At 46.8% G+C, this 25,870-nt stretch overlaps 1 protein-coding gene across 2 annotated transcripts; it reads right to left on the reverse strand.

Moving 5' to 3' along the window:
- Positions 1-2,043: 2,043 nt before the first annotated feature.
- Positions 2,044-25,466, reverse strand: LOC118850755 (carboxypeptidase A5-like). Of its 2 annotated transcripts, XM_036760388.1 has the most exons (11): positions 25,375-25,466; positions 24,774-24,855; positions 21,944-22,078; positions 19,376-19,474; positions 17,309-17,410; positions 16,012-16,113; positions 14,614-14,724; positions 13,572-13,662; positions 6,349-6,548; positions 3,195-3,279; positions 2,044-2,309 (listed from the first exon to the last, which is right to left on the reverse strand). In XM_036760388.1, the coding sequence occupies exons 1-11, from the start codon at positions 25,437-25,439 to the stop codon at positions 2,122-2,124; spliced, it is 1,260 nt and encodes a 419-aa protein (XP_036616283.1). In that variant the 5' UTR covers positions 25,440-25,466; the 3' UTR covers positions 2,044-2,121. The 2 variants fall into 2 exon arrangements, with proteins under 2 accessions (XP_036616283.1, XP_036616282.1); XM_036760387.1 differs by lacking the exon at positions 3,195-3,279 and having other exon boundaries at positions 2,085-2,309; positions 25,375-25,439.
- Positions 25,467-25,870: the final 404 nt, after the last annotated feature.

Raw genomic sequence — 25,870 nt, forward strand, 5'->3', positions numbered from 1 at the left:
GGCTCCCAGCACCGTGAGTTAGACCTTACCCAGCGACCATCCAGGCTGTCCTGGGCTGGAGCTCTGCTTCCATCTGCTATTTCATGGATTCTGCAGTTATAGAATTTGTTCAGAGACATTTTTGTAGGTGTTTGGAGGGACCTCGGTGACAGCTTTAGGCAAGTCCCTGCTTTCCAGCTGCCATCTTGGCTCCACCCCTGAAAGGGATTTTCTTAATCTAAAAAAGGGATTGAACTCACAGAGTGGAAGTTTTAGACATAGTCAAAGGAGTTCAAAAGACAGATTTAACCTAAGCCTGAGGATTTCTTCTAAAGATTCAACTAGCCCTGGCTTTGAGGTTTAAATCACAGAAGATAGTTACCTCCTGAGGCCATGTGCTAAAAGAGCTGGGGAGAAAAACCAAAACAACAACAACAACAAAAACAAAAACATCCTCTATTGGGGGAACGGAAAAAAGCTCTATGGAGGTAGCAATTCTGCAGAAGAGCATGAGGTGGCGCCAAAGAGCTGTCTAGCAACAGTGGAGCTCTGATAGCCTAGCACAGTAGCACCCAGGCAGGTTAAAGATGTCATCAGAGCAGCGGATCCTTAGAAGGACCAGCCAACAGCGCCGCTGGAGGCAGAGGATTTCTAGCATCCTTCTCGGGTGGTGCAGCACCATCCTTAGGAATGAATGGTGCCTCTATCTATCAATGCACCTTATACACGTCCCCTCTCCTGCCCACATCACCCTGGTCACATGTGTTCCCATACCTGTGCCTGCAATACCAATGATAATGGCTGATACTTATGTAGTGCTTTGTCACTTTGCAAAGTTAATCTCATTTGATCCTCACAGCAACCCTAGGAGGTAGGTGCTATTACTATTCACGTTTTACAGATGAGTCTCAGAGAGGGTTAGCAACTTTCCTAGAATTTCACAGCTAGTGAGTATCTAAGGTAGGACTTGAAATTTGGGGGTTTCCTGACTGCAGATCTAGCCACTCAATTTTGCAAATACAAGATAGAGGAAGAACAGCCAGATAATGACAACCATAACAAATAGTACTTACCTAGTGCTTTAAGGTTTGCACTTTACAAATGATAATAGCTAACATTGATATGGGTCGTGGATAGAGCGCAGGGTCTGGAGTCAGGACGATTCAGTTTTCTGAGTTCAGATCTGGCCTCAGACACTTACTAGCTGTGTGACCCTGGCCAAGTCACTTAAACCTGTTTGCCTCAGTTTCCTCATCTGTAAAATGAGCTGGAAAAGGAAATGACAAACCACTCCAGTATCTTTGCCAAGAGAACCCCAAATGGGGCCATGAAGTGTCAGAGACATCCAGAAAGTGACAGAACAACACTGATATAGCACTTACTATGTGCCAAGCAATTTACAATTATTATCCCGCTCATGTATTGAGGCAGACAGAGGTGACGTGATTGCCCACAGTCACATACTTAGTAAGTCTCTGAGGCCAAATCTGAACTCAGGTCTTCCTGAATGCACACCCAGGGTTCCATCCACTGTACCACCTGGCTATCCCATTCCCTGTTCATATTCTCCCTTCCATAGTACTATGATCTGAGGGGGTGTATGCAGATAATTTTTGTTGTCATTTACTTCAATACATTGCTTAATTTAGAAGTCTTCTGGTTTTTAATAATTTGTCCTCTGGTTAGTAATAAGGAATATTGGTGGGAGTTTTTATGCTTTGTATGCTAAAACTAAAAACGTGCTTTGAACTTAGGGTAGCTTTCAGGCGTCCCAGATGGATTTTTCCTGTACTCTCTTTTTTACTCCCTCTGTAAGTCATTCAATACTTCAGTACTCAGTAAGGATCTCCTCCCCTCCCCTCACTCCCCTCCCCTCTCCTTTCTTTCCTTCCCCTCCCTTCCCTTCCCCTCTGCCAAAGATTCTGCCCCTGAAGGATGATGGGTATACCCAGGTACAGCAAAGAGAATCCCAAATTCAGAGGCAAGAAATGGGGCTAAAACTCATTTTTATTGTTTGAAGAAGAAGGAACAGGGGAAGGTTGGATAGATGTGGAGACAAAGGAAAGGAACAACTCTGGGCATAGGCCTGGGTTGGACCTAGAAAGAAGCTTCTTCCTCAGGCTGCGACTGCACATCGAGCTCCTAGTAGGGATTATCATAGGCATGCCTGATGATGGTCAGAATGGCTGGCCAGGTCTCTTCAGCCGTGGGGATGATCTGACTGGCGGGCAGTAAGAAGCCATAAATTCCAGTGTCTCGCAGCTCAAAGGTAAAGGAATACTTGATGTTATGGTCATAGGCCCAGTCGATGGTGATCCCATTGGCCATATCTATGAAAAAAAAAACAGGCCGAGAAAATCGGGGGTCGGGGAGGGAAGACAAGGCATCTGCTGTCAGATGCGGGTACCATGTTGGTTGGTTTGGCTTCCTCCATTGGAGCGGCTAAGGAGAAATGTCTATGGTGTGAAAAACAACAGCCAAAAGCAGGCACAGTTATGGATGGGGCTGGTAAACAGAGGAGGAGCTGAAGAAGGCAGGGAAGGAGGACTGGTGGAAACACCAGGAGTTGTTTTCACTCCTCTTAGGCCAAAGAGTCGGTAGTGAAAGACTAGAATATTGTAAAATACAGAAATAAAGGGAGTATTCTAGAATATTCACGATCTCAAAGGAGCATATGTGTGTGCATACACGTGTACACACATGTATATGTGAATATACACGTATGTATATGCTTCAATGCTTATACCTATGTGTATACATACATATATGTGCATGTGTGTATGCATTTATAAACATACACGTGTGTATAAACTATATATTATATATAGAATATATATCTGTAGAATATAGAATATATATGTAGAATGGAATTTCCCTGAGATCAGGGACTATTTAATGTTTGTCTTTATAACCCCAGTGCCTAGGCCCTACCACATTATAGTTGCCTAAAAACTGTTTATTGGATTGAATTAAAGGAAAGCTGAGGGAGATAACAACATGAAATAACGTGGTCCTTGACAGCTAATTGGGGGGGTATGAGGCATAGACAATTAAGTGACTTAGCTAGGGGCTATGGCAGCCCCACAGTCTCAGCCCCCAAAGCATCCATTCCTTGCCTGATAGCCACCCCCATGGTAGGAAAGAAACACCTGGCCTAGGGAGTGTGACTTCAGAAGACCCCCCAGATGTTGCTGCCCCGGGGAAGGCTCACTCACACATGGTGCTGATGGTTCTCCCATAGAGGTACTCGGTTCCATGCACTTGGGAGAGAGCTTCCACTGCCTCGCTGGCAAGACTATGCTGCCAAGGAAACATCACAAATGTAAGAGACAGGCGGATGGAAGGAAGGGGAATCACTCTCCCTCTGGAGAGCCGGAAAGGTCTGGGGAGGCTAGAGGCCTCGGAACATCTTGTTGTTCGGTCACTTCAGTCGTGTCTGCCTCTTTCTGACCCCTTTTTGGGGTTTTTCTTGGCAAAGATACACACTGGAGTGGTTTGCCATTTCCTTCTCTAGCTCATTTTACAGATGAGGAAACTGAGGCAAACAGAGACTGGCCCAGGGTCACACAGCTAGTAAGTGTCTGAGGCTGGATTTGAACTCAGGTCTTCCTTGCTCCAGGCCTGGCATTCTATACACTGCACCATCGAGCTGCCCCTATAGAACATCACTTGGGGGAGAAAAGATGTAAGTGGGTACATCCTGTGTGGGGCCCAGAAGGCAGGAGGCTTGGGGTCTAGTCACCACCCAGGGCCTCAGTCTCCCCAGCTGTAAAATGATCTCTGAGATCACCTCGTGATGGAGATGAGCTGATCCTTCTGGCTCTAAAATCCCAGAGTCCAGAGAGTAAGGCCTTGGATGACGTTCCCTTCTTTAACCTTGGCTCTCTGCTACAGTGGCCAGAGGGGTGAAAGATGCACCCCACAGAACTCACACAGTAGATGCCTGACAAATGTTCGTCGAGGGAATGCTGACGTTGACTCCAGGTGCCGTGGGTGCACTTAGGAGATCAGAGTCAGAGTTTATGGATGCCTTGAAGAGACAGGGGCTCTATGGCTTCTGGCTTTGGCTTCACAGCCTCCCAATCAAGCCCTCTGGGAATCCTAATCCCTTTATTTCAAAGGAGAAGGCAATCTGGCTCCTAGCTCTTACACACACTGCTGAAGAAGATCCCAGACCACACAAGGGGCAGAGACTGACCCACCCGGCATTGTTCAGGGAGCTTGGGAGCTTCTAGGAGATGAGATCCATTCCCTTCCTGCACTTCATAGAACAAAGGAAGAATGGGGTTCTCTACACATCTGGGCCCTCTCTGACTACACAAGACCCCCGAATCGTGTGGCAGTAATGAGGAGCCTTGGCTCCTCCAACCTACTGGTAAGGTGAGCAGAGAAGGACAGCCCAGAATGTGTCCTAGGGAAATCTAACTCAACCCAGAGCTGTCTTCCCAGGAAGGCTGCACCCCTTCTCCCTTCATGGTTTGGTTTCCCTGTGTCAGCCCTCCAGAGTCCTCCTTCTTCCCATATCTACCCAGAGGGGGAAGCCTTCGTGAAAAGCATTCACCAGTACAAAAGCACAGATTTCCCCTATTGGTGTCCGTGACTGCAGCAAGAAGTCGTGCTGTTTGAACCTTGATCTGTAAATGTCTCTCCCAACTGGCCAAGGTGGTCAGTTGTTTGGCAAACTTGTGCTGTATCTGGTCCAAATAACTGGGCCTATGCCATGTGATTAAGTATTTCCTTATCAAACAAATTATTTTCCCAATCCTTCACGAGCTATATGTGGGCCAGGGAGATTAGATTATCAATTTTCCTTCACTTGTTTTTGTCTTTCCAATCAGTAGATAGGAGACAAGGGTTCTCCTCTAGGAGATCTGAAACTGGAAGGGACCTTAGAGTCCAGACTCCCCATTTTATAGATGTGGAAACTGAGGGTTAGAGAGATTTAGTAGCATGCCGAGGTTATACTACTAGTAAGTGTTAGAGGTTGGATCTGAATCCAGATCTTCCTATCCATTCTGTCACTATTTCTGGGAGAGCCAAAATCCAGCCTGTGTGACCCCTCGGTGGATAACGCTTGTAATGTTTATGTTTATGTATTTAATACATTTAATGTCTTCCCTCTCCTCCACCACCTCCCCGAATAAAACTATGACTCCATAAAGTAAAGGACCATACCTTCTTGGTACCCTCCCTGGCACCTAACACAGTGCCTCATACACTCCAATAACCTGGTGAATCTGCGATCGCCTCAATGTGGACACTCTAGCCAACAATGCTTCTCGCGACTGTCCGTACCTGATCTTCCCGTCAATTGGTCAGTATTTATTAAGCATCTTCTGTGTGCCGGGCCCTTTGCTAATCGTTGACCTATGTCTGGCGTTCTACAAACAAAGTACTCCATCTCTTGGATCTGGGCATTCTCTCTGGCTGTTCCCCATCCCTGGAATGCTCCCCCTCCTCTGCTCTGACTACTGACCCCTCTGGCTTCCTTTAAGTCCCAACTCAAATCTCACCTCCTACAAGCAGCCTTCCCTAACCCCTCTTAATTCCAGTGCCTTCCCTCTGTTAATTTTTCCCATTTATCCTGTACATAGCTTGGTTTATATATTTGTTTCCACATTGTCTCCTCCACTGGATTACGAATTCTTTGAAGGCAGGGACTCTCTTGCCTCTTTTTGTATCTCTGCCACTTAGCATAGTGCCTGGTACACAACAGACATGCTAAATGTTGATTGATTTATTGATCATCCCTGAAACTCCTGTCGACTTCCTCCCATAGCTTTGCCGAGGGAAGGGCACCCATTGTGCCAGGGGTCTTCCTAAAACTCTCTGCACATCGTAAGGATGTCAGTGGATGCTAGTGCACCATGGGCACTGTCTACAGATGGTCTTTTCCTCTCTTTCTCCCTGTCCCGTCTATCATCCTTTTCTATCTCTGAGGACCACCTCTCATGAATCAGACCTGTTATTTTCCTGTGATTCCAACAACATCTCCCCTTCTAGAACTATTCTTCCTCCCATGAATGGTGCGGCATGTTCAGTGTGGCTTAGGTTCAAATCTCACCTCTGATACTTATCATCTCTGTAAATTTGGGCAGGGGACTGGACTAGCTGGTCTCCAAGGTTACATTCAGTTTTAAATCTATGATTCTTTGAACTGTACAAGGAGCCAGTCAGGGTGGGAGAACAACTTCCACATAGGACATTTGGACCTTTATCCTATGGACCATGGAGGGTACCTGTGTTCTTTTCCCTTTTTGACAGAGGGTGCAACCCCCTGGAAAGGCTGTCAAATAAGAGTCTTCACCCTCTGCTCTGGGAGGATGGTTCTCCCCACCCCACCCCCATATGACAGGGGAGGAATATTACCAGCTCCTCGTTATCACGAGCAGGCTCCTTTCTGTAGCCATAGGGATACAGGAGCATCTGGGAATAGCTGTGGATGGAGATCAGGACCTTGAAATGCTTGTGCTTCTGGATGAAGTTTGCAATGGATGCCACCTCTGGCTCAGAGTGAGGGAAGGGCCCATGGTAAGTCTCCGAGCAGGGGTTGTTGCTAGAACCGACACCTAGAAATAAGTTCCCCACCCCCCAAAATGCAAGTTATAAAGTTGTACTCCAGAGAAGCAGTAGGGTATAGTAGAAAGAACCCAGAAACTATTATGCTCTGTGAAACAAATAGTGTGATGGTTTCAGAAAACCTGAGAAGACTTATATGAATTGATGCAGAGTGAAGAGAGCAGAACCAGGAGAACTGAACACAGTAACAGCAACATTGTGATAATCAAATGTGAAAGACTTAGCTACTCTGATCAATTTAAGACAATTCCAAAGGACTCACAATGAAAAATGTTCTCTGTATCCAGAGAGAGAACTGATGAACTCAGAGTACAGATTGAAGCATATCTTTTTCACTTTTTTTTCTTGCTTTTTTCACAGCATAACCAATATTGAAATATGTTTTGTATGACTTCACATGTATAATTGACATCATATTGCTTGCCTTATCAATGGGTGGGGGAGTGGTTGGAGGGAGGGAGGGGCTTTGGAACTCAAAAAATTTTTAAATGAGTGTTAAAAAATCATTTCTAATGAGAAAAAAAAAGAAGGAAGGAAGGAAAAAGAAAGAAGAGAGAAAGAGAGGAATGAAAGAAAAAAGGAAGGAAGGGAGGCAGGAAGGAAGGAAAAAAAAGAAAGGAAGGAAGGGAGAAAGAGAAAGAAAGAAAAAGGAAAGAAGGAAAGAAAGAGAGAGAAAGAAAAAGAATGGAAGGGAGGAAAGAAGAGAGAAAGGGAGGAAAGAAGAGAGAAAGGAAGGAAAGAAAGAAAGAAAAAGAGAAAGAAAACAAAACAGTCAGGATTTGGAGTCAGAAGACTTGGGTCCACCACTTGGTTATGCTAGTTATTGTCTGTGCAACTAGGAAGGAAGGAAGGAAGAGAGGAAGGAAGGAAGGAAGGAAGGAAGGAAGGAAGGAAGGAAGGAAGAAAGAAAGAAAGAAAGAAAGAAAGAAAGAAAAAGAAAGAAAGAAGAAAGGAAAGAAGAAAGAAAGAAGAAAGGAAAGAGGGAAGACAATGAAGGAGGAAGGGAAGGAGGAAGAAGGAAGAAGGAATCAAGGAAGAAAGGAAGGAATGAAGGAGGAAGAAGAAGGGGAAGGAAGAGACGGAAAGGAAGGAAGGACGGAATGCGTAAGGAAGGGAAGAAAGAAAGAAAGAAAGAAAGAAAGAAAGAAAGAAAGAAAGAAAGAAAGAAAGAAAGAAAGAAAGAGAAAGTCAGGATTTGGAGTCAGAGGACTGGGTTCACCACCTGACTATGCCAGTTACTATCTGTGCGACTTTGGACAAATCACTTGAGGTCACAGGGTCACAGAATACCAGAGCTGAAAGGGCCCTCAGGGGCCGTCTGGTCTAACCTAAACCACAGAGAAGCCCCTATAAAACACACCTTACAAGTGCTTATCCAGCCTTTGTTTGAAGACATCAAAGGAGGAGATGATGTTTTCCCAAGCATCCCATTAGCCAGCTTTTAGCCTATGATCTAAGAACTTGAACACGTAACCCACAGAAACTGTCAGGCAGGTAGGGATATGCTAACTTGGGGAGTCAACGACAAATCTTGGGGGCTTTCTCTGTGTGTCCCTGCCGATATCACAAAGAGCCCCCTCCAGGAAGATCACGGGCTCGCATCATCATGGCTAATCCCAGCTCCCTAGCTGAATGAGAGTAACACCAAAGAAGGCCCTTCCGATGACCCTCATCTACTCCTGACCATTTCTTCCTGAAGGGGTTTCTAAGTTCATGGTCTATTGGGCACAGGTTAAAGAGCACCAGCCTAGAAATCAGTATGAGCCATGTGACCTCAAGCAGGCTGTTTGACCTTTCTTGCCCTCAGATCCTCCTCTGTAAAGTGAGGGGCAAACTAGAAGGGCTCTAAAGTTCTTTCCAACTTTAAAAAATCGATAATTCTAAATATTTGAGAACATAAGGCTAATAAGTGTAGGTCCAGCTACCAGGGCTTAGAGCACGATTAGAACAAAGAACAGCTCACACCTTTAGATGTGACAAAGACCCAGGAAGTATATAGAACAAGTATTATCATCCCCATTTTACAGATAAGGAAACCGAGGCCCAGAAAAGTCTTGAGACTCACCCAATGTCACATAGCTAGTAAGCAACAGCTAGGGTTTGAACTGATATCACTCACCTCCCCATTCAGCACCCTACATTGAAGTGAGATATTTGTAAAGCACTTAGCACATATGGGGCACTTAACTGTGCTTGGCACATAGTAGGCACTTAATAAACACTCATTCTCTTCCCCCATCACCTGTACCACTCTACTCGTGAGGGCTCCAGTTCATTAAGATTTTTAATTAACTTTGTTTTCTCCACTTATGAGAGAGTATAAATTATTCCAGAGTGAGCCTTCTTCTTAATTGTTCTTCCTATACTTTCTTTCCTTTCTCACTCCGTGTCTCTACCTCCCCAAAACCAGCAATGGTAGTCTAGGGGGCAGAGTCAATTGGAGGCAGAATACACAGCCAACATCTGTGCCACGGTCCTGTGACCTTTGGACAGAAGCACACTAAAAAGAATAGGGCAACTCACAGAAGGTGTCATCAAGGACGGTTCTCTATGGCGCCACGGCAACGTCATCACTGCTCAGGCTTTCCGTGTAAGTGATGCCTTAAGACCTCAAGTCGTTTAGAGCACAGCCACCCAGCCTAAGACTAGGGCCATAGACACAACGAGGGGATCCCAAATACACAGACAGCCCCCCACGTAACCAGGTTCTCTAGAGCAGCCTCGAGGTCTCAGCTGATTCTTTCCCTCCCCTCAACACTGAGGTCAGTTTAGGAAAACTGGGCAACCTGTACTTCTTATGACTTGGCTATGGGATACCTTAGATGTGGGCAGCTGGGTGGCACAGTGAACAGAGTGCAGGGCCTGGGGTCAGGAAGACCTGAGTTCAAATCCAGCCTCAGATCCTGGGCAAGTTGCTTAATCCTGTTTGCCTCAGTTTCCTCATCTGTCAAATGAGCTGGAGAAGGAAATGGCAAAACCCTGCAGTATATCTGCTAGGAAAACCCCAAATGAGGTCATGAAGCATAGGACACGACTGAAATGATGGAACAACAGTGGGTTATCTCAGAGGGAAAGAAAAGGCTAGAAGGAAGGAATAATAACCTTTGTCTGAGTTATTGGCAGCAGCTGCTGCCTCCCTGTCCCTCCACCTTCCCCCTAGGTCAACTGCTCGTTCTTCCTTACTTTAATAAGAGTTAGGGGGAGCCATCCCAGTGCTCCCTACCTCAAGCCTAGCCTCTGCCCCAGAAAACAGACCTTCAGTAGGTCAGCGAAGGTCAGTGACCATGTGAGCACTTCTAGGGAGGTCACAGCATCCCACCTGAGTTCCTGGGAGCCCCAGGGGTTTGCCAGCTAGCTGATCTGTAGATTCACTTGTTCAAATGGGATAGCCATCATCCCACAGGAATCCCAGATTGAGATGGGGGTGGGAGGTAATGGGGTGGTTTCCACGTTCCACATTAGAACAATTACATCAAATTATGTTGAAACCACCAAGAGAACACTCCTGCCTGAGTCAGCCAACAGAGACGTGCTGCTTCTGACCACAGGCGAGTCACTAAGCCTTCCTGGGCCCCTGACCCCACTCCACCCCCAATCACTTCCTCTCCTGACTTGCCACAGCCCACACCTGCGGTAACAAGTCTCCAGACAGCAGCAAGATCTGCCTACAAGAAGCAGGTAGATGAGGACCTGGGAGGGGAGGATCACAGACTCATGCTGGAGACTCATAAGAGAACTGAAAACCTGTTTGGCATGTCTGCCTGGAGGCTATGCACCTGCTTCATGCAGCAGCAGGAAAGACAAACAATGCAGACTAGGAAATACAGCCATTTTACGGCCCTTTCCTTCTTTTGTCTTCTCTTCCCTTCCCTTGTCTTCCTTTGCCTCACCTTCCCCTTATCTTCCTTTGCCTTCCCTTCCTTCCTCTCATCTTTCCATCCCCCCCACCTTCCCTTCCTCACAATACTGGCAGCTGGGTGGTGCAGTGGATAGAGCACAGGCCCTGGAGTCAGGAGGACCTGAGTTCAGATTTGTCCTCAGATACTTACTGGCTGTGTGACTGGGCGAATCACATAATCCTGATTGCCTCAAAAATTAAAAAAAAAATTAAAATCTGAGTTATTTGGACCAAGCAGAACTACGCCTAATTGGTAGCAACATCTGTTGCTCTAGTTACGAGTCCCTGGCACAGTTGTACTCCATCTAGGGGCCAAAGATGACGCCCTGGTTCTGCCTCTAACTGCCAACACAAGCCTAGCCCAGAAAGGGCTCTGCCCTAGAGGATTCACAAGGACACTGGCCTGGGAGTGGGGAACCCTGGGCCCTAGCTAGCTCTGTAACCACAGACAAGTGATGTCACATATGGGGGCCTCTGTTTCCTTATCTGTAAAAATGAGGGGGTTGGACTGGCTGGTTTCTAAGGTCTTGTAGCTCTAACCCTAGGACTCTATGGAGAACTACAGTTGGTAGGGATGGGCGGGGGGCGGGGGTAGGGGGGAGTGCATGTTTCCTAGTGACTTCTCTTTCCTTGGGCAGCACAGTTCCTGGTCTGAATCCTGTGGCCCCAGGCAAAGTGAGCCGGAGCAAGAGCCTGTCTGAAACACCTTTAACATGGGGAGAAAGGTTTGTCCTCCAAGGGCCTGGTAGGATCACAGCTGTGCGTGTAGTTAACACAGACCCATCAGGACCCCCCAAAATTAGGTCCAAGTGAAATTCTGCTGTAACCATACAGCAGGTAGCACTCTTCTAAAAAAATTTTGAAAATCTTTTAAAATAAAGCAGTTACATTCAAACTTTTAACTTCCTTAGTACTGTGCTGCAGGTATCAGCATTGTCAAGTTATTGTGAGAGTGCCCAACCCTCTAGTGTTTGACCACACTCCAGCAATGCAGCCAGGGGGAAAGGATGTTATAGTCTCAGGCCAGGGGCAGAAGACCTCTCCCATCCCTTCCTCTTCACTAGACGGAAAGAGATGAAGAACTGGCCTGGCGAGGAATGGTTTTGAGGAGTGTCCTTAGGGCTGCTTATGTGAATGGTGGCACTCTCCTCAATTAATATGGAACTAATTCTTCCTAATTCGTTCACGACATGTATTCTTCCCTTATATGTCCTCTGGGAGACATTTTTAATAGGAAAACAATAGGATCTAAAGCCTGGCTGTGGGATGAGTTATGAGTGAGGGTCTGTTCCTTCTGGACTGTCTTCTTTGGGACCCCCCTGCCCCACTCCTCCCATCCTACTAATCCCCCTGTCCTGGTATTAGACAGATCTCATAACAGGAGCTGGGAGGCAATCTTAAATACTTCTTTCTTAGAGAGAAATCTTCCCGGAACAGTGGAGAGAGTCAGGAAGATCTGAGTTCAAATATGACCTCAGGCTCTTACTGAGTGTGACTCTGGGCAAGTCACTTAACTTCCGTCTCACTTTTCTCAACTGTAAAATGAGGATAATAATAGCATCGACGTCCCAGGGTAGGGCAGCTCGTAGCAGAGTGGACAGAGTACCAGGCTAGGAGTCAGGGAGACTCATCTTCCTAAGTTCAAATCCAGCCTCAGACACTTACTGGTTGTGTGACCCTGGGCAAGTTGCTTAACCCTGTTTGCCTCAGTTTCCTCATCTGTAAAATGGGCTGGAGAAGGAAATGGCAAACCACTGCAGTAACTTTGCCAAGAAAACCCCCAATGGGTTTGTGAAGAGTGAACAGCAACAAACCTTGAGGGCAGGGGTTGTTTTGCTTTTGCCCATTTTCTGAGAACATCGAGTAGGGTCTAGCACAATGTGGATTAGCAAAGAGTGGGTGCTTAATAAATGCATTTGGAATGAATTTTTGTTTTAACAGTCTTAATGCCTGATACGGCATCCTGCAAAAGCAGACATTTAAAAAACATTCATTGTATTTGTTAGAGACAGAAAGAGAGATGATAGACACACATATATTCTGATCAGATCATGATTTCATGAGTGTAAGGAATCACTGGTGAGGAGACTCCTTTCATCAATGCAGACTGGCAACAGCTCTGCCGCTTATAGTCTTAGAGGTGCTCGGAGGTTAAGGGACTGGCCCAGGCCATCCTGATCCCAAGGCCAGCACGCTGCTGTTCTTGCTCTCTCCCTCCCCCCCCCTCCTCCTCCTCCTCCTCCTCCTCCTCTTCCTCCTCCTGATCTTCCTTCTGTCTGTCTGTCTCTCTCTCTCTTTCTCTCTCTCCCTCCTCCCTCCTCTTCCTCCTCCTCCTCCTCCTCCTTCTTCTTCTCCTTCTCCTTCTTCCTCTCTCTCTTCCCCTTTCCTCCCCCTTCTTTCTTTCCCTTTTTCTCCTCCTTCTCTCTCCTCTCTCTCTCCTTTCCTCTCTTTCTCTTCTCTTTTTCTTTCTTGCTTTCTTCTTTCCGTCTCCCTCTACCTCTTTCTCTCTCCCCCATCTGTCTTCCCTCTCTTCTCTCCCACTTTCTCTTCTCTCTCTCTTTCTTTTTCCCTCTCTTCTCTTTCCCTCCCTCTCTGTTTCTGTCTCTTACTGTATATATGTCTATATAATAGTGTATATATGTGTATATACACATGTCTATACAATACAGATTATACAAATATATTCATTATAACAGCAGTGCGTTGGTTAAATGTTTAACACCTGGCTCTCAGGCTATTATATATCATAACACACTTTTAAATTTAATCAGAGTTATTTAGATTTTTTTCTTCATCACTTGCTTAAGTCTAGATAATCAACAAAACAATAAATCAAGCCCTGGTTGTATTTCTTTTTTACTGATTTCTGAGGTGTAAGAGGTCACACTGAACATTTAACAATGGGCTTCCAGGAGCCAGTTAGAGCCTCCAGCATGCCCCTGATCATACATCTTAAGCCCTCCCACGTACTCTTTGGCTACAAGGCCCACATCTTTAGCACGCCCCGGCCCATATTCACTGGTATTTAATTATTGGGCCACATGTCCCCTCAGTGCAGACAGTCCAGCAAGAGGCACACCAGCCCCTCCCCCACCCCTGAGGGAAAACGCCCTACCTCCAAAGTCAGAATCCCAGTTCCTGTTGGGATCTACCCCCTTGCAGATGGAATGCGAGCTGATAGCTCGGTTCTTGCGCCACAGACGGTCCTAGGGGGAAAACACAGGGCATGGGATCTTGTGAACTGGGAGGCCTAGACCAGCCAAGTTTTGGGACGTCCCAAGTCTCAGTTTCTAATCCTGGACACTTACGGGCTGTGTCATTTGGGATAAACTCTCTGGGTCTCGGTTTCAGAATCACAGACTTCTAGGGCTAGAAGAGACCCAGCAGTCAATCAATAGACATTTATTAAGCGCCTCCTGTGTACTTGGTCACATCATCTAACCTCTTCATTTAAAAAAACGAGGAGGCCAAAAGCAGTGACCGAGGCCAGGCACGCAGTAAGAGGAAGAGCCAGGACTCAAGATCAGTCTCCCAGCTCCAGATTCCAAGGACTGTGATGAAATGAGGGCAGTGTAAGGATCAGATGAGCGACAGTAGATGCCAGGCCTGACCGTCACCGTGCCCTGCCCAGTGGCTCTGGCCATGGAGCAAAGGTCATTCCTGAGCTTAGGGCCAGACTCCTGAGTGTCCTCATCTCCACCTCTGCTCCACTGAGGAGGAGGTGGGGAAAGGCTAACAGGGACAGGTCGTGATCAGGGCAGGATGGGGACCCGATGGACAAAGTGAGCTTTTGTCTGCCCAGATTAGCCTGACACGGGGGTCCCAGGCTGACAGAGCACTGGATCTGGAGTCAGAGATGGGTTTGGAACTTGGTTCTTTCACTGTGTGACTGGGGACACGGTCTGGAGGTGCCAATGGTGCCTAGCCATGGTGCTTAACCTAGTCCAGGCCCACGGCATCCTCCACTGATTGGTGTAAGAGGTCCAGCGGGAGGATCAAAAGCCCGGCATCCTCCACTGTCCCCACTCACAGCCCGAGACAAGGCAGAGAATCCAGGGGAATGCTTCCCCCCACTCCACAGGGGCATTAGGCCTTTCCCTCCCTCCCTGCCAGGTGCTCCGGTCTCCCCTCCCTTCCCTCTCCCTAAAGAGCCTCACCATGCTGTGGGTGTAGGCAAAACCATCCGGGTTGGTGATGATTTCAAGAAAGATGTCCATGTGGTTCAAGACTTTGGTCAGCACTGGTTCTTCCCCATAATCCATGGCAATCTGAAAGGAAGGAGGGACGGCGATGCAGGAAGATTGGAGTGGGACCCCCAAACGCAGGCATGAGGGATTATGGACGGGAATGGGGGGTGCAGAACCAGGCCAGGAGAGTTTCGCTACCAGACAACAAGGTGAGCTAAGGTTCTTACTTAGTTGGTGTTTGCGCTACGCCTTCTCTGTGAATTAACCACAAAATTAATTATATTGTAAGCAACTAGAGCCTGGATTCTTAGTCTGGGAGTCAGTAAACTTTAAAAAAAAAGATTGATAACTGTATTTCACTCTAATTGGTTCCGTTTACAAAAATAACCACCACCACAATAATGATAGCTAGCATTGACATAGCGCCACACGGGTGCCAGGCACTGCGCGAAGCGCTTCTTTGATCCGCACAGGAACCCTGGGAGGTAGGTGATGCTGTTACCCCCAACGGACAGTCGAGGAAAATGAGACCAACAGAGGGTGAGTGACTGGCCCACAGTCCCACAGCTAGTAGTAGTGGTGGTAGTAGTAGCAGCAGCAGCAGCAACAGCCGCTAACACTTACTATGTGCCAAGCACTGCGCTAAGCGATTTACATTTATTATTTCACTTAATAGTCCCAATAACCCAGGGAGTCAGGTGTGGTTATTATCCCCAATTAACAGATGGGGAAACTGAGGCAAACAGGGTGAAGTGACTTGCCCAGGGTCACACAGCTAATAAGTGTCTGAGGATGGATTTGAACTCAGGAAGGTGAGTCCCCCTGACTCTGGGCCTGGCACTGTAACCACTGCACCACTTAACTGCATCCATGGAGTCCCATGTGTTTTATTTTGTGCATTTAGAAACATTAGTCTGGGGAGTAGACAGGTTTTGTGGGACTGCCAAAGGGGTCCATGACAAACTTTTGCCTTGGGTATGGCCAGTGCAGCACCCGGCACATTGTGGGTGCTTAACAAATATAAACAGACCTCCTTCTGCTCTTGTGCTGGCCCAGACAAGAAATGGGATAGGAGAGAATCAGCGAAGCATGTCTGTGACTGTACCCAAGCTTAGAAAAGGCCCTAAAATTGTCAGGCATACGCGCACACACACCCCCCAGAGGCAGGTGTCAATCAACCACCATCAAGTCTGCTGAGTGACTATAGCCAAACATTTCCCCATTCTGGGCCTCAGTTTCCTCATCTGTACAATGAAGGGGTCAAATCAGAAGATCCCAAGACCCTTCCGTGTGCTAACCCCCTTTAGCTGCTAACCCTCTCTGCCTGCAGGCCGCCTCTGGGCTGTTGGATGTTCATTCCCTTCTGACCTTCATGGCTGTCCAGACTCCAACTGCTTGGGTGATCCACTCCCGAGCATGAATACCACTGTCAATCCAGATGGCAGGCCGGGTCTTGTTTCCAGTGCTGAACTGGGAGACAAAGAAACAAGCCAGGAGGTGGTGTTAAAATGACTCACGGGGATCTGCGGCCAAACTAGCTGCGATGACATTCCCAGAGACTCCATACAATGGGTCAACTCTACTTGGGGGGGGGGGGGCTCTCTGGTTGCTTAGACCTAAATTGAGAATGAACACTGGCCTGCGTGTGTGTGTGTGTTAATTGGCTCCCTCGACACCTAGAAGGAAGCAATAGAAAAGGATGACCTCTCCAGTGGAGGTGGGAACACAGATGAGAGCCAATTAAGGCAGCCCTTTGGCCGGTTGCTAGAGCTTTTGTGGTAACAAACTGGATCTTAAAGACTTCCATTCCTGGGCATCCATGGCGTGGATCCTTTCAAGTGACCCAGGTCACCCCTGGTCAGTACACAGCATCTTCACACAGGTGAAGGCCATCAAGACCAAGCCCCTTCACTTTTACAGATAAAGAAACTGAGGCCCAAGTATGTTAAGTGACTTGCCCAGGGTCATGCAGTTACTAAGTGTCTCAGGAAAGATAAGATCCTAGACCTCCGACTCTTGCGTTCAGAGCTCCATGCATCCTAGGCACAAGACTCCAAACATTATTTTTGCTCCAAATGTTATTTTCTATGGCACCAGCGTGTGCCGGGAGTCTTCCTTGTTGACTCGAGCTCATTTATAAAGACTTTCAGTTGGTGGACTGCAGACAGTCCTGAGAAAGCAAAAATCTCAAAACCCCCTATTTGGGAAAGGGCAGGCGGAGGACTCCTAGTTAACGGATGGGACAACTGAGTACAATGACTCACCCACACTCGCCTGTCTCAAATACGGGGTAAATAATCCCAATCCTCGGCTCTAATTTCTCAGTAATCCTCCCACTGAGGAGTCCCCTTTTGAGTGCATCTGTGTGGCCGAGCTTGTTCCCAGGCCCGCTGTGTGAGATGGGGGTGATGGCTAGCTGAGTCCTTGAACCCTAAGTTTGTGGGCTCAGGGGTCACACCATGTAGAGCTGAATCTGAACCGAACCAGACTGGTGGGTGTGTATCCTCTACCTAAAACTCTGAAGGGAAAAGGACCCGAGAGGCCGTCTGTCCCCACAGTCACCCAACTGACTACTCCGTGGGGCCCCGAGCCTCTGGTGGAAGTAGGAAGGGCTGAGTGAGACCAGGGCCTGGAGGAAGGCATATGAAGGGGATCGAAGCATTACCTTCAGCACAAAAATGGGGCGTTTTTCAAAGGTCTGGCCGGTCATAATTTTCGAGACCAGGTTTGAATGCTCGGCCACAAAGTCGTCCATCCAGGTGTAGATCTGAAAGGAAGACAGTTCAGATAGCTGGCACTGCCCATGGAGAGAGGGGAGGGGACCTGGAAAGAAGGGGCACAAAAATGCCCTCCCTCCTCTTCTCTCTGTTCCCCATCGCCCCCACCAACCTTCCTCTCTGGAGAAATTTAACTTGAGACTCAATTCAATTTAATTTATAAAATCAAAGGATTTAGAGCTGGGAGGGACCTGAAAGATTATTAATACAACCTCCCTTATTTTACAGATAAGGAAACTGAGTCCCAGAGAAGTCACAGCTTTTAGAGCTGGGACCATAGAGACCATCTAAGTCCAACCCTTCAATTTACATGAAGAAACTTCAGCCCTGAGAAATTGAGTGATCTGCCCAAGGACATGCAGGAAGTAAGTGTCCAAGGCAGAATTCAAACCCAAGTCCTCTGCCTCCAAAGTCAGTGTCCTTTCCACTGAACCACACTGCCTTTCCATTAATAATACTATTCATGAGTCTGCTCTGATCACGAGCCTGCTGTCATGAGGACCACCTCCCACCAGAAAGAATCTCCCTCCTCTGATCCTGGCTAGGACTCCTCGTAGAGCCATGGACACCTTGAATGCCTGGTTCTCCAGGGCAGTCCCCGTTTTAAGGAAAGAAAGCATGTCTGTAATGGGCTTTTCTAAAAAGTATATCCGAAAGTTTATTCACCGGAATATGAGTCCTGATTTGGAGTTTGAAAAATGCGGTCACTGTATTTGAATGACCCACATAGTACCCACGGATGGGGAACCTTCGGCCTCAAGGCCATATGTGGCCCTATAGGTCCCCAAGTGTGGCCCTCTGACTGAATTCAAGCTTTGTTCTATGAATCTGTTCTGTGAAGTTTGGATGCAGTCAAAGGGCCGCACTTGAGGACCTAGAGGGTCTCATGTGGCCTCGAGGCCGCAGGGTCCCCACCCCGGTACGGTGCTGAATTGCAGTTAACAGTGTAGGGTTCCCTTCTCCCCCCTAGACTATAAGCTTCCTGAAGGCAGGGACTGTGCCGCTGACATCTCTGTATCCTCTGAAGTTCTTAGCATAGGGCCTGCCATATAGCAGGCACCCAACAAGTGACTACTGGAAGGATGGATTAATGAATGTGCGGTAAGGGAAAGGGAGCTGCATTCGGAGAATGAAGGCCCAGATTCACCTGAGGCACATCACAGCCTCTCTGGGGTTAGACGAGATAACCCCTCTGAATCTTAGCCCATGAATGAACATGGAGACTTGAGCTATTTTTAATGGTCTCCCTTTACAGACTTCATCATTTTCACCCTGTAGTCCACCATATTGGCCCAAATACGGACTGCATCCCTAAAACGAGCTCCCTTGGGCAGAGAAAACAGTCTCGTGGTATACCAGAAACATAACAAGGACTATCGGCCACAGTTAGATTTGGGGGAAAATGCAACTTATATCTAGGACCATGCAGTAATAATGGGGATGATGATCACGCTGAGGGTAAGAACAGCCATAATAATCACGGCAATAAGAATTATAATGCAAAGTCTTTGAATAGCATGTGTACTTTGAGCTGGTTTTTTTCCAGTAGTAGAGCTAGGCCAGGCTGCCCTGACTTATTTATACTCATCTGCGCCCTAGGCCTCTTAACCCAACACCAGTCATGTGACAGGAGGCCTGAGGTGGGGAGTCAGGGGTTGTGAGATGGGATCAATGTCTGCATGAGGCCGATTACCTCTGGAGACCACAGAAGGTGCTAACTCCTGCCAGAGAGAACAGCTTGGGGATATTGGTATATTCTATGGGAAGCCCTTCCTCATCTTCTCAGTTGTTTGTGATCTGTCTTCAAATCATGTTATGTTTATTTACCATCTAAACACTAGTTCTCTTGTTATCCCCCACCTCTAGAATGTAAACTCCTTAGGGATAGGAATGGTTTTTCATTTGCATACAGCAGGTGCTTAATAAGTGCCCACCGAATTAGACTGAATACCTACCTCCTCTAGAGTGTGGTAAGAGTTGTACCTGAAGCTGCTAGTACTCCTCTCCTGTCTTCGGGAGGCCATCATGCCTTCTCTTTCCTCATCTAACAGCACCTGGAATACAAACCCCCAAATGCCAGAAGGTCAAGGCCGTGTATTCTTTGACTAAGAGAGTGCCACCAGTCCACTGGGGAGAGAGAAGCCATCGATGATATGAATACAAGGCCATTGGCCTTGGGCTCCAATCTCCTCTCGTGTACTGGTGGCCACTCCCCCAAGGTATATATGAGTGAGGAGTTAGGAGTCTGGTTCCAGTCTGGTTTTGTCACTTAAGCTACAGCTAACTTAAGCAGGTACAGGTATAGAACACTGGCATGGGAGTCAAAAGACCCAGGTTCAAGTCTAGGCTTTTCTACATCATAGCTTTGTGACTTTGGGCTAATCACTTAACTCTCTGAGGCCTCTTTCCTCTTTTGTAAAATTGAGATGATAATCACCAAACTGCCAGCTGGGCAGAGGTGATGAAGCATTCTGCAAGAGTCAGGTGTTGTCTAACTCTGAAGGCATTTAATGATGCGGATGCTAGCAGCGAGCCCTTTGAATCTCATTTCCCTCGACGACAGAATAAACAGAGACGATGATATGGACAATAACGGGGCTTTACCTTTACATGGTGCTTTACAGGTACAAAATGCTTTCACAGATGATAACTGTGAGACACAGACAACAGAATTCTAGACGGTGTTGGCATAGAACAATTGGTGGAATTCAGTAAGATGAAACTTAAAACCAGTTTGTCAATACATCGATCGATCTCATCCATAGATCTGCACCTGTAGGCTGCATCCAGTCTATAATTTGCAATGCTAATGTAGATTTAATGAAAAGTCCTAAATGGGGGGGTCAAAAATGAACTTTACAAGTACAAGATGGAAGAATGGTTAGATAATTATAATTATTAGCATTTATATACTGCTTTAAGGTTTGCAAAGTACTTGATAAATATTAGCCGATTTGATCCTCACAATAACCCTGAGAGGTAGGTGCTGTTATTATCCCTGTTTTATAGGGGAAACTGAGGTAGACAGGTTAATGATTTGCCCAAGGTCACACAACTGGTAAGTATCTGATAAGTATCTAGGACAGGGTTTGAACTCAGGTCTTCCTGATTCCAAACCCATCATTCCATCTACTGTCCCACCTAGCTGCCTCATAGTTTTACATTAATTTATGTGAAAAAAATCTGGGAGTTTTAGTAGACTATAAGTTTAATGTACGAGTCAATTTAGCAACCAAAATATCTAATGCAATCTACTAACATATAGCTTACTAGAGCATGCATGGAAAACATACTAAAGTTGGAATATTGGTCCTGGGTGACTCGTCTGACTATTGAGCTGGCCCCAGGTCAATGGATAGGAGCCATGGGAAGGATTAAAGAAATGGACTTATTAAGGTCTGAAAATTCCATTGTTTTCTTCAATTGAAAGGGGTAAATACATGGGTACCTGATTGACCACAACCTTGACTATTGTGCCTATCAGAGAGCATGAAGGCATGCTGTATGAACTGATGATTCTGGAACCAGATTTAAAATAACACCAAAAGGAGTTAGGTCTAGGAAGTCTACACAAGTTTTCTAATTTCCATACTAAAACTTGGTAGAACTCCCATCTATAGAAGGTCTCCATAAGTGTTCCTCCCTGATAGCCACTCCAGAACAAATCAGACCAGTACTTGAGAAAAGATAAATGACCATTCTGCCATGATCTTTTTGTGCCACTATCTAAAAAAGTGAACGCCTGCAAGTTCAGATTGAAATTTCTTGTTATTGTTCAATCATGTCCAACACTTCGTGACCCATTTGGGCTTTTCTTTGCAAAGATACTAGAGTGGTTTGCCATTTCCTTCTCCATCTCATTTTACAGATGGGGAAACTGAGGCCAACAGGTTAAGTGACTTGCCCAGGGTCACACAGCTAGTATGTGTCTGAGGCCAGATTTGAATTCACGTCTTCCTGATTCTAGGCCCAGCACTTGATCCACTGTGCCACCTAGCTGGCCCAGACTGAAATAGAGAGATGCATATATAGAGTAGAAGAAAAAAAAAGAGGAAAATTTCCAATTACAAGCTCTCTTACAAGTCTGAAACTTAGTTATTTGAGCAGGATACTCACTATATTAGAAACTGTGTTTCAGATATGTGGATTTTCATTTGACCACATATATTCTCTGAATATTTGACCATATATATTCATTTAACCATATGTATTCTGTAAATACATTCTATAAATTTCTCTCAAGTCATCTACCAGCCTCTCCTGTTACTTTCCCACAAAGTCAGAAGTGCATAATAGAAGGGAGGATCATAGATCAAAGGACCTAATGGCTTCCGAACTGTAACGTTCCTCGCCTGTTTAGCATTCCATCCAAGCGCAAATGGATAAAGTCTTAGAACTAGAAAGGATCTTTGAGGTTGTCTCGTCTGGCCTTCTCATTTCACAGATGAAGAGCCGTTGTCTCTGGCTACTCCTTAGACAGGAACAAAAACTAAAGTGACCACCGACCTGGCGGGAGATCTTACCTGGACATCCTCAATCATGACGGTATAGGAGACGCCGCTGGAATTCAGATAGTTTTTGACAGCTTTCAGGTTAGAGAAAGGAACTCTCATATCCACAGGGCGGCTGGGCCTGGCTGGAGCATGCCAGAAATCAACCTTTGGTGGGGATGGGGGGCAAAGGACAGAAATAAACAGAGTTTCATCATCTAACCTCAAACATATGTACCCAGGTAGGAAATGATTGCCTAATCTACTGTTATCCAGCCCGGAGGGAGTCCCTCCCCTCCTGTATCTCAGAAATGTTAACATCTGCACCTTGATGTATTACTGAAAGTCCTAATGGCCAAGATATGGGGGTGAAGGGGAGGTAGAAAGAGTTCTTGTCCAAAAGTTCTCTCTCCCCCATGATGCCCAAACCACTCCGCCATCTTCCAGCATTGCTTCTCAGCCAAACTCAAGCATCTCTGGGTCCCAAAGACACCCTCCCCAAACACCTTTTAAAGTAGAGACTTTATCTATAGTAGCGATGAGTGAGGTAATTTCACCAATCACTGTAATTAGAAGGAAAAGGCCCTTGACCAGCAGGAGGAATTACAAAGACCGGGTGCTGAGTGGAACTATGCAGGCAGAAGACATCCCTTCCCTTCTGTCATAGAAGGGACATGAAAACTTCATGCCTATAGTACAACACAGGCATCTAAGGCGCTTGGATTCTACTCTCAGGACGTCTGTCGTATGCCCCAAAATCATTTCATGGCTCTGCTTCTCCATTTTGCTCTCTATAAAATGGGGAAAGTTGTTTATAACATTACTGACCAATAGAAAAACTCACGGGCGATAGGAGTAAGGACTGTGAGTAGAGGTAGCCGTTGGCCCAGCCTGTGGGACCATGTCCAGAAATACGTGATTGCCTCAACTACCCCACCCCCAATAAAATATATTTTATTATAACAATTAAAAGAAGTGCTGCTAACGTCTGAGATCTCTGGACTGTCCTCTTAAGCAATGTCTTTTAACCTCTCTGAAACTTCATTTCCTCATCTATAAAATGGAGACAATAAAGACTTAAAGCAGGGCTGTCCGACCTTAGGTTTTTATTGAAACAACAGACAATATATTTTGACTTGCCATTTTAGTGAGAGCTCTGTGGTAGCTGCGTAAACAAAGCCCAGATTCTAAAGCATGGAGACCCAGTCCTTTGGTCCCCAACCTTTTTCCTGCATAGGTACTTAGTACTTTTTATTTTCCCACATTTATGTAAATTTCTATGCTTGTTAGCAGGCTGCATAAATTGCATTTTGGACAGCCCTGACTTGCAGCATGGGCTTGTAAGGGTTGAGTGTGATCCCGTAAGTGAGGACACTGTGGAACTACAGAGCGCCACATGAGCACCAAGTATCAGGGTTATTGTTTTTTTCTGTGTCTATAAGAGAAATGTTTCCAATAGAAATAAAAGATTAATAATAGCTAGCATTTGCATAGCTCTTTAAGGTTTACAAAGCACTTTACAATGATTATCTCACCTGATCATCACAATAACTCTGGAGCCAAGTGCTATGACTACAGACAATAATAACAGGTAACATTTGGAGAGCGCCTATCATATTCCAGGCAGTAGAACATGGTAAAAAGCACTAAGTACTATATATGCTAAGTATGATAGCACTATACGTGCTGAGCACTTTTTACAAATATTATCTCATTTAATCCCCATAAGACTCCTGGGAAGTGGTTACTATAATTATCCCCATTTGACAGTTGAGGAAACAGGCAGGCAGAGGTTAAGTGACTTGCCCTAGGTCACATAGCCAGTAAGTATCTCAGGCTGGATTTGAATTCAGGTCGTCCTGACTCCTGACCCAGGGCTCTTACCACTGTTCCACCCAGCTGCCAAGATGGTAGCCTGGACTATTAGGATGGACTCAAGTCACACACATTTGCTGCACGGAGCCCTTTCATCAGAAGACCCTCTACAAGTCATCTGGCACTCAGCGCCTAACGTGGGCAGATGGGACACCGAGGAATATAGTTTTGTACCAAACAAAAATGCCCCTTCCCCCTGCCCATCTCTTAAATTTCCACAGTTTTACAGGGTACGCCTGGCTCAGCCAACCTGCTTAGCTGCATAAACAAAGCCCAGATTCTAAAGCATGGAGACCCAGTCCTTTGGTCCCCAACCTTTTTCCTGTACAGGTACTTGGTACTTTTTATTTTCCCGGAACCTTATGACCACTGGAGGGGTGGAGGGGAGTGGTGGCTGGGGGAGGGGAAGGGGGAGGGCACTACAGGCCAGATTCCTCCCTTCCTGCTAGAGATGCTGGAGTGTTCCAGGAAGGGCACTATGGCAGTCAGAATGCTGCCAACTAGTGAAGTGAGGCCTCCAGCTGGACCATAATCTACCTGCCAGGGAAGCCTGCTCTTGGGAGGGGGTCTATCAATATTAAATTAATTCCATGGGCCTCACCTATTCACTCACCCTTTTGTAAAAGTGCTGCATGACGTAGCCACTTTTAAAAATTAAAGTGAATTAAAATTAATTTGGGTATTTCACAATAGCTCTTGAGAAATGAGAAACCCTGAGGGAGTCAAGAGACCAGGCTTGGCAAAGTGCTTTCTATCAGATAAAGCTGACTCCAGGTCTAAACCCGACTCTACCATGCTTAGGCTCGGGAGCTAGCCGGGAGACTGAGGATCTTCTAGACTGAACCCCTTTATTTGACAGATGAGCACACAGAAGCCAGGCAAGTGAAATGATCCGTCCAAAGTCATGCAGGCAGTTGGTAGCATGGCTGGGATTCAAACCCAGGACCTTTCCAGTACATCTCAAGAACTCCCATGGGCCAGGCCTCACCTTCAGATACTCCGAATCTTCTAGATTCCTGAGTAATTGGAGCTGTCTCTCGTCCTTGGCCTTGATACGGAGCACCTGGTCTCTGGGAAGACATGAGGGGAGGGTCAGGGTATGGTGGAGGGGCGTCAGGGACATCTGGGAGCAATGTCAGGCTTTAGCCCCCGGGGAGAAGCAGGGAGACCTTGGCAGGGGCTCTTCTGTCTGAGAAGCTTCAGACAGAGGATCCAGAATGAGGAATGAAGAGGGGCCACCGAGGCTGGGTACCAGCTGGCGGAACTTCAGGGGCCAGTTAAACGCCAGCTCAGACCCTACCACCCCCTCAGCGGGATGCTAATAGGAAGAAAGAATGAAGGGAGAAGGGGGAAGGGGGAGGTGACTGAGAATGTGCCCATTTTACAGGCTCTGAAACTGAGGCAACTAGAAATTGAAATAACGTAAAGCAGAGGGGCGATGGGACGAGAACCCAGGAGTCCTCGCGCTCCACAGTCCAGAGCTGTCCATTTTATAGCCTCATAGATGCCAGCCTTCCTCTCCGTTGTGAGATCCATCCTTGCCCCCAGCCCCAACCCCTCAGACTCCAAGGCAGAGTGCCCCTACTTACCCACTGAATATCTTCTGGCTCCAGGCTGCTGCCAGAAGGAGGCTCAGGACCAGGAGACCCCTCATGATGAGCCGGAGCAGAGCAGGACCACCGTCTCCTTTGGGCTTGTGAAGCATGCTTCTCCCCAGAGGACAGCTCCCGCCGTCCTCTCTACTCACGGGCTCCCCCGTCACTCATGGCCTCAGCACCTAGGCGCTCTCCACGGTTGCTTATCTTGGGAGGAACAGAAACCAGTGATGCAGACGCGGCAGGAAGCTCTGGATAGGACAAGTGCCCGGCCCTCCCCAGCTCTAGGCAGAGCCCCCGGGGAAGGCAGAGACGGGGAGGGGGAGTCCGGGAGGAAAAAGAGAAGGGAAGCCTTTCTCTCAGTCCTGGCATCCTTAAAATAGCGTTCTATTCCACTCTTAGGCATCAGTCTTCCAGAAACAATTAAATTAAGGTGAGATTATTCCAAATCATTTCTGACTTAGAGAGCTATCCAGAAGGATAGTTTTCC

This window comes from Trichosurus vulpecula, chromosome 5, assembly GCF_011100635.1.
Source record: "Trichosurus vulpecula isolate mTriVul1 chromosome 5, mTriVul1.pri, whole genome shotgun sequence".
Lineage (NCBI taxonomy): Eukaryota > Metazoa > Chordata > Mammalia > Diprotodontia > Phalangeridae > Trichosurus > Trichosurus vulpecula.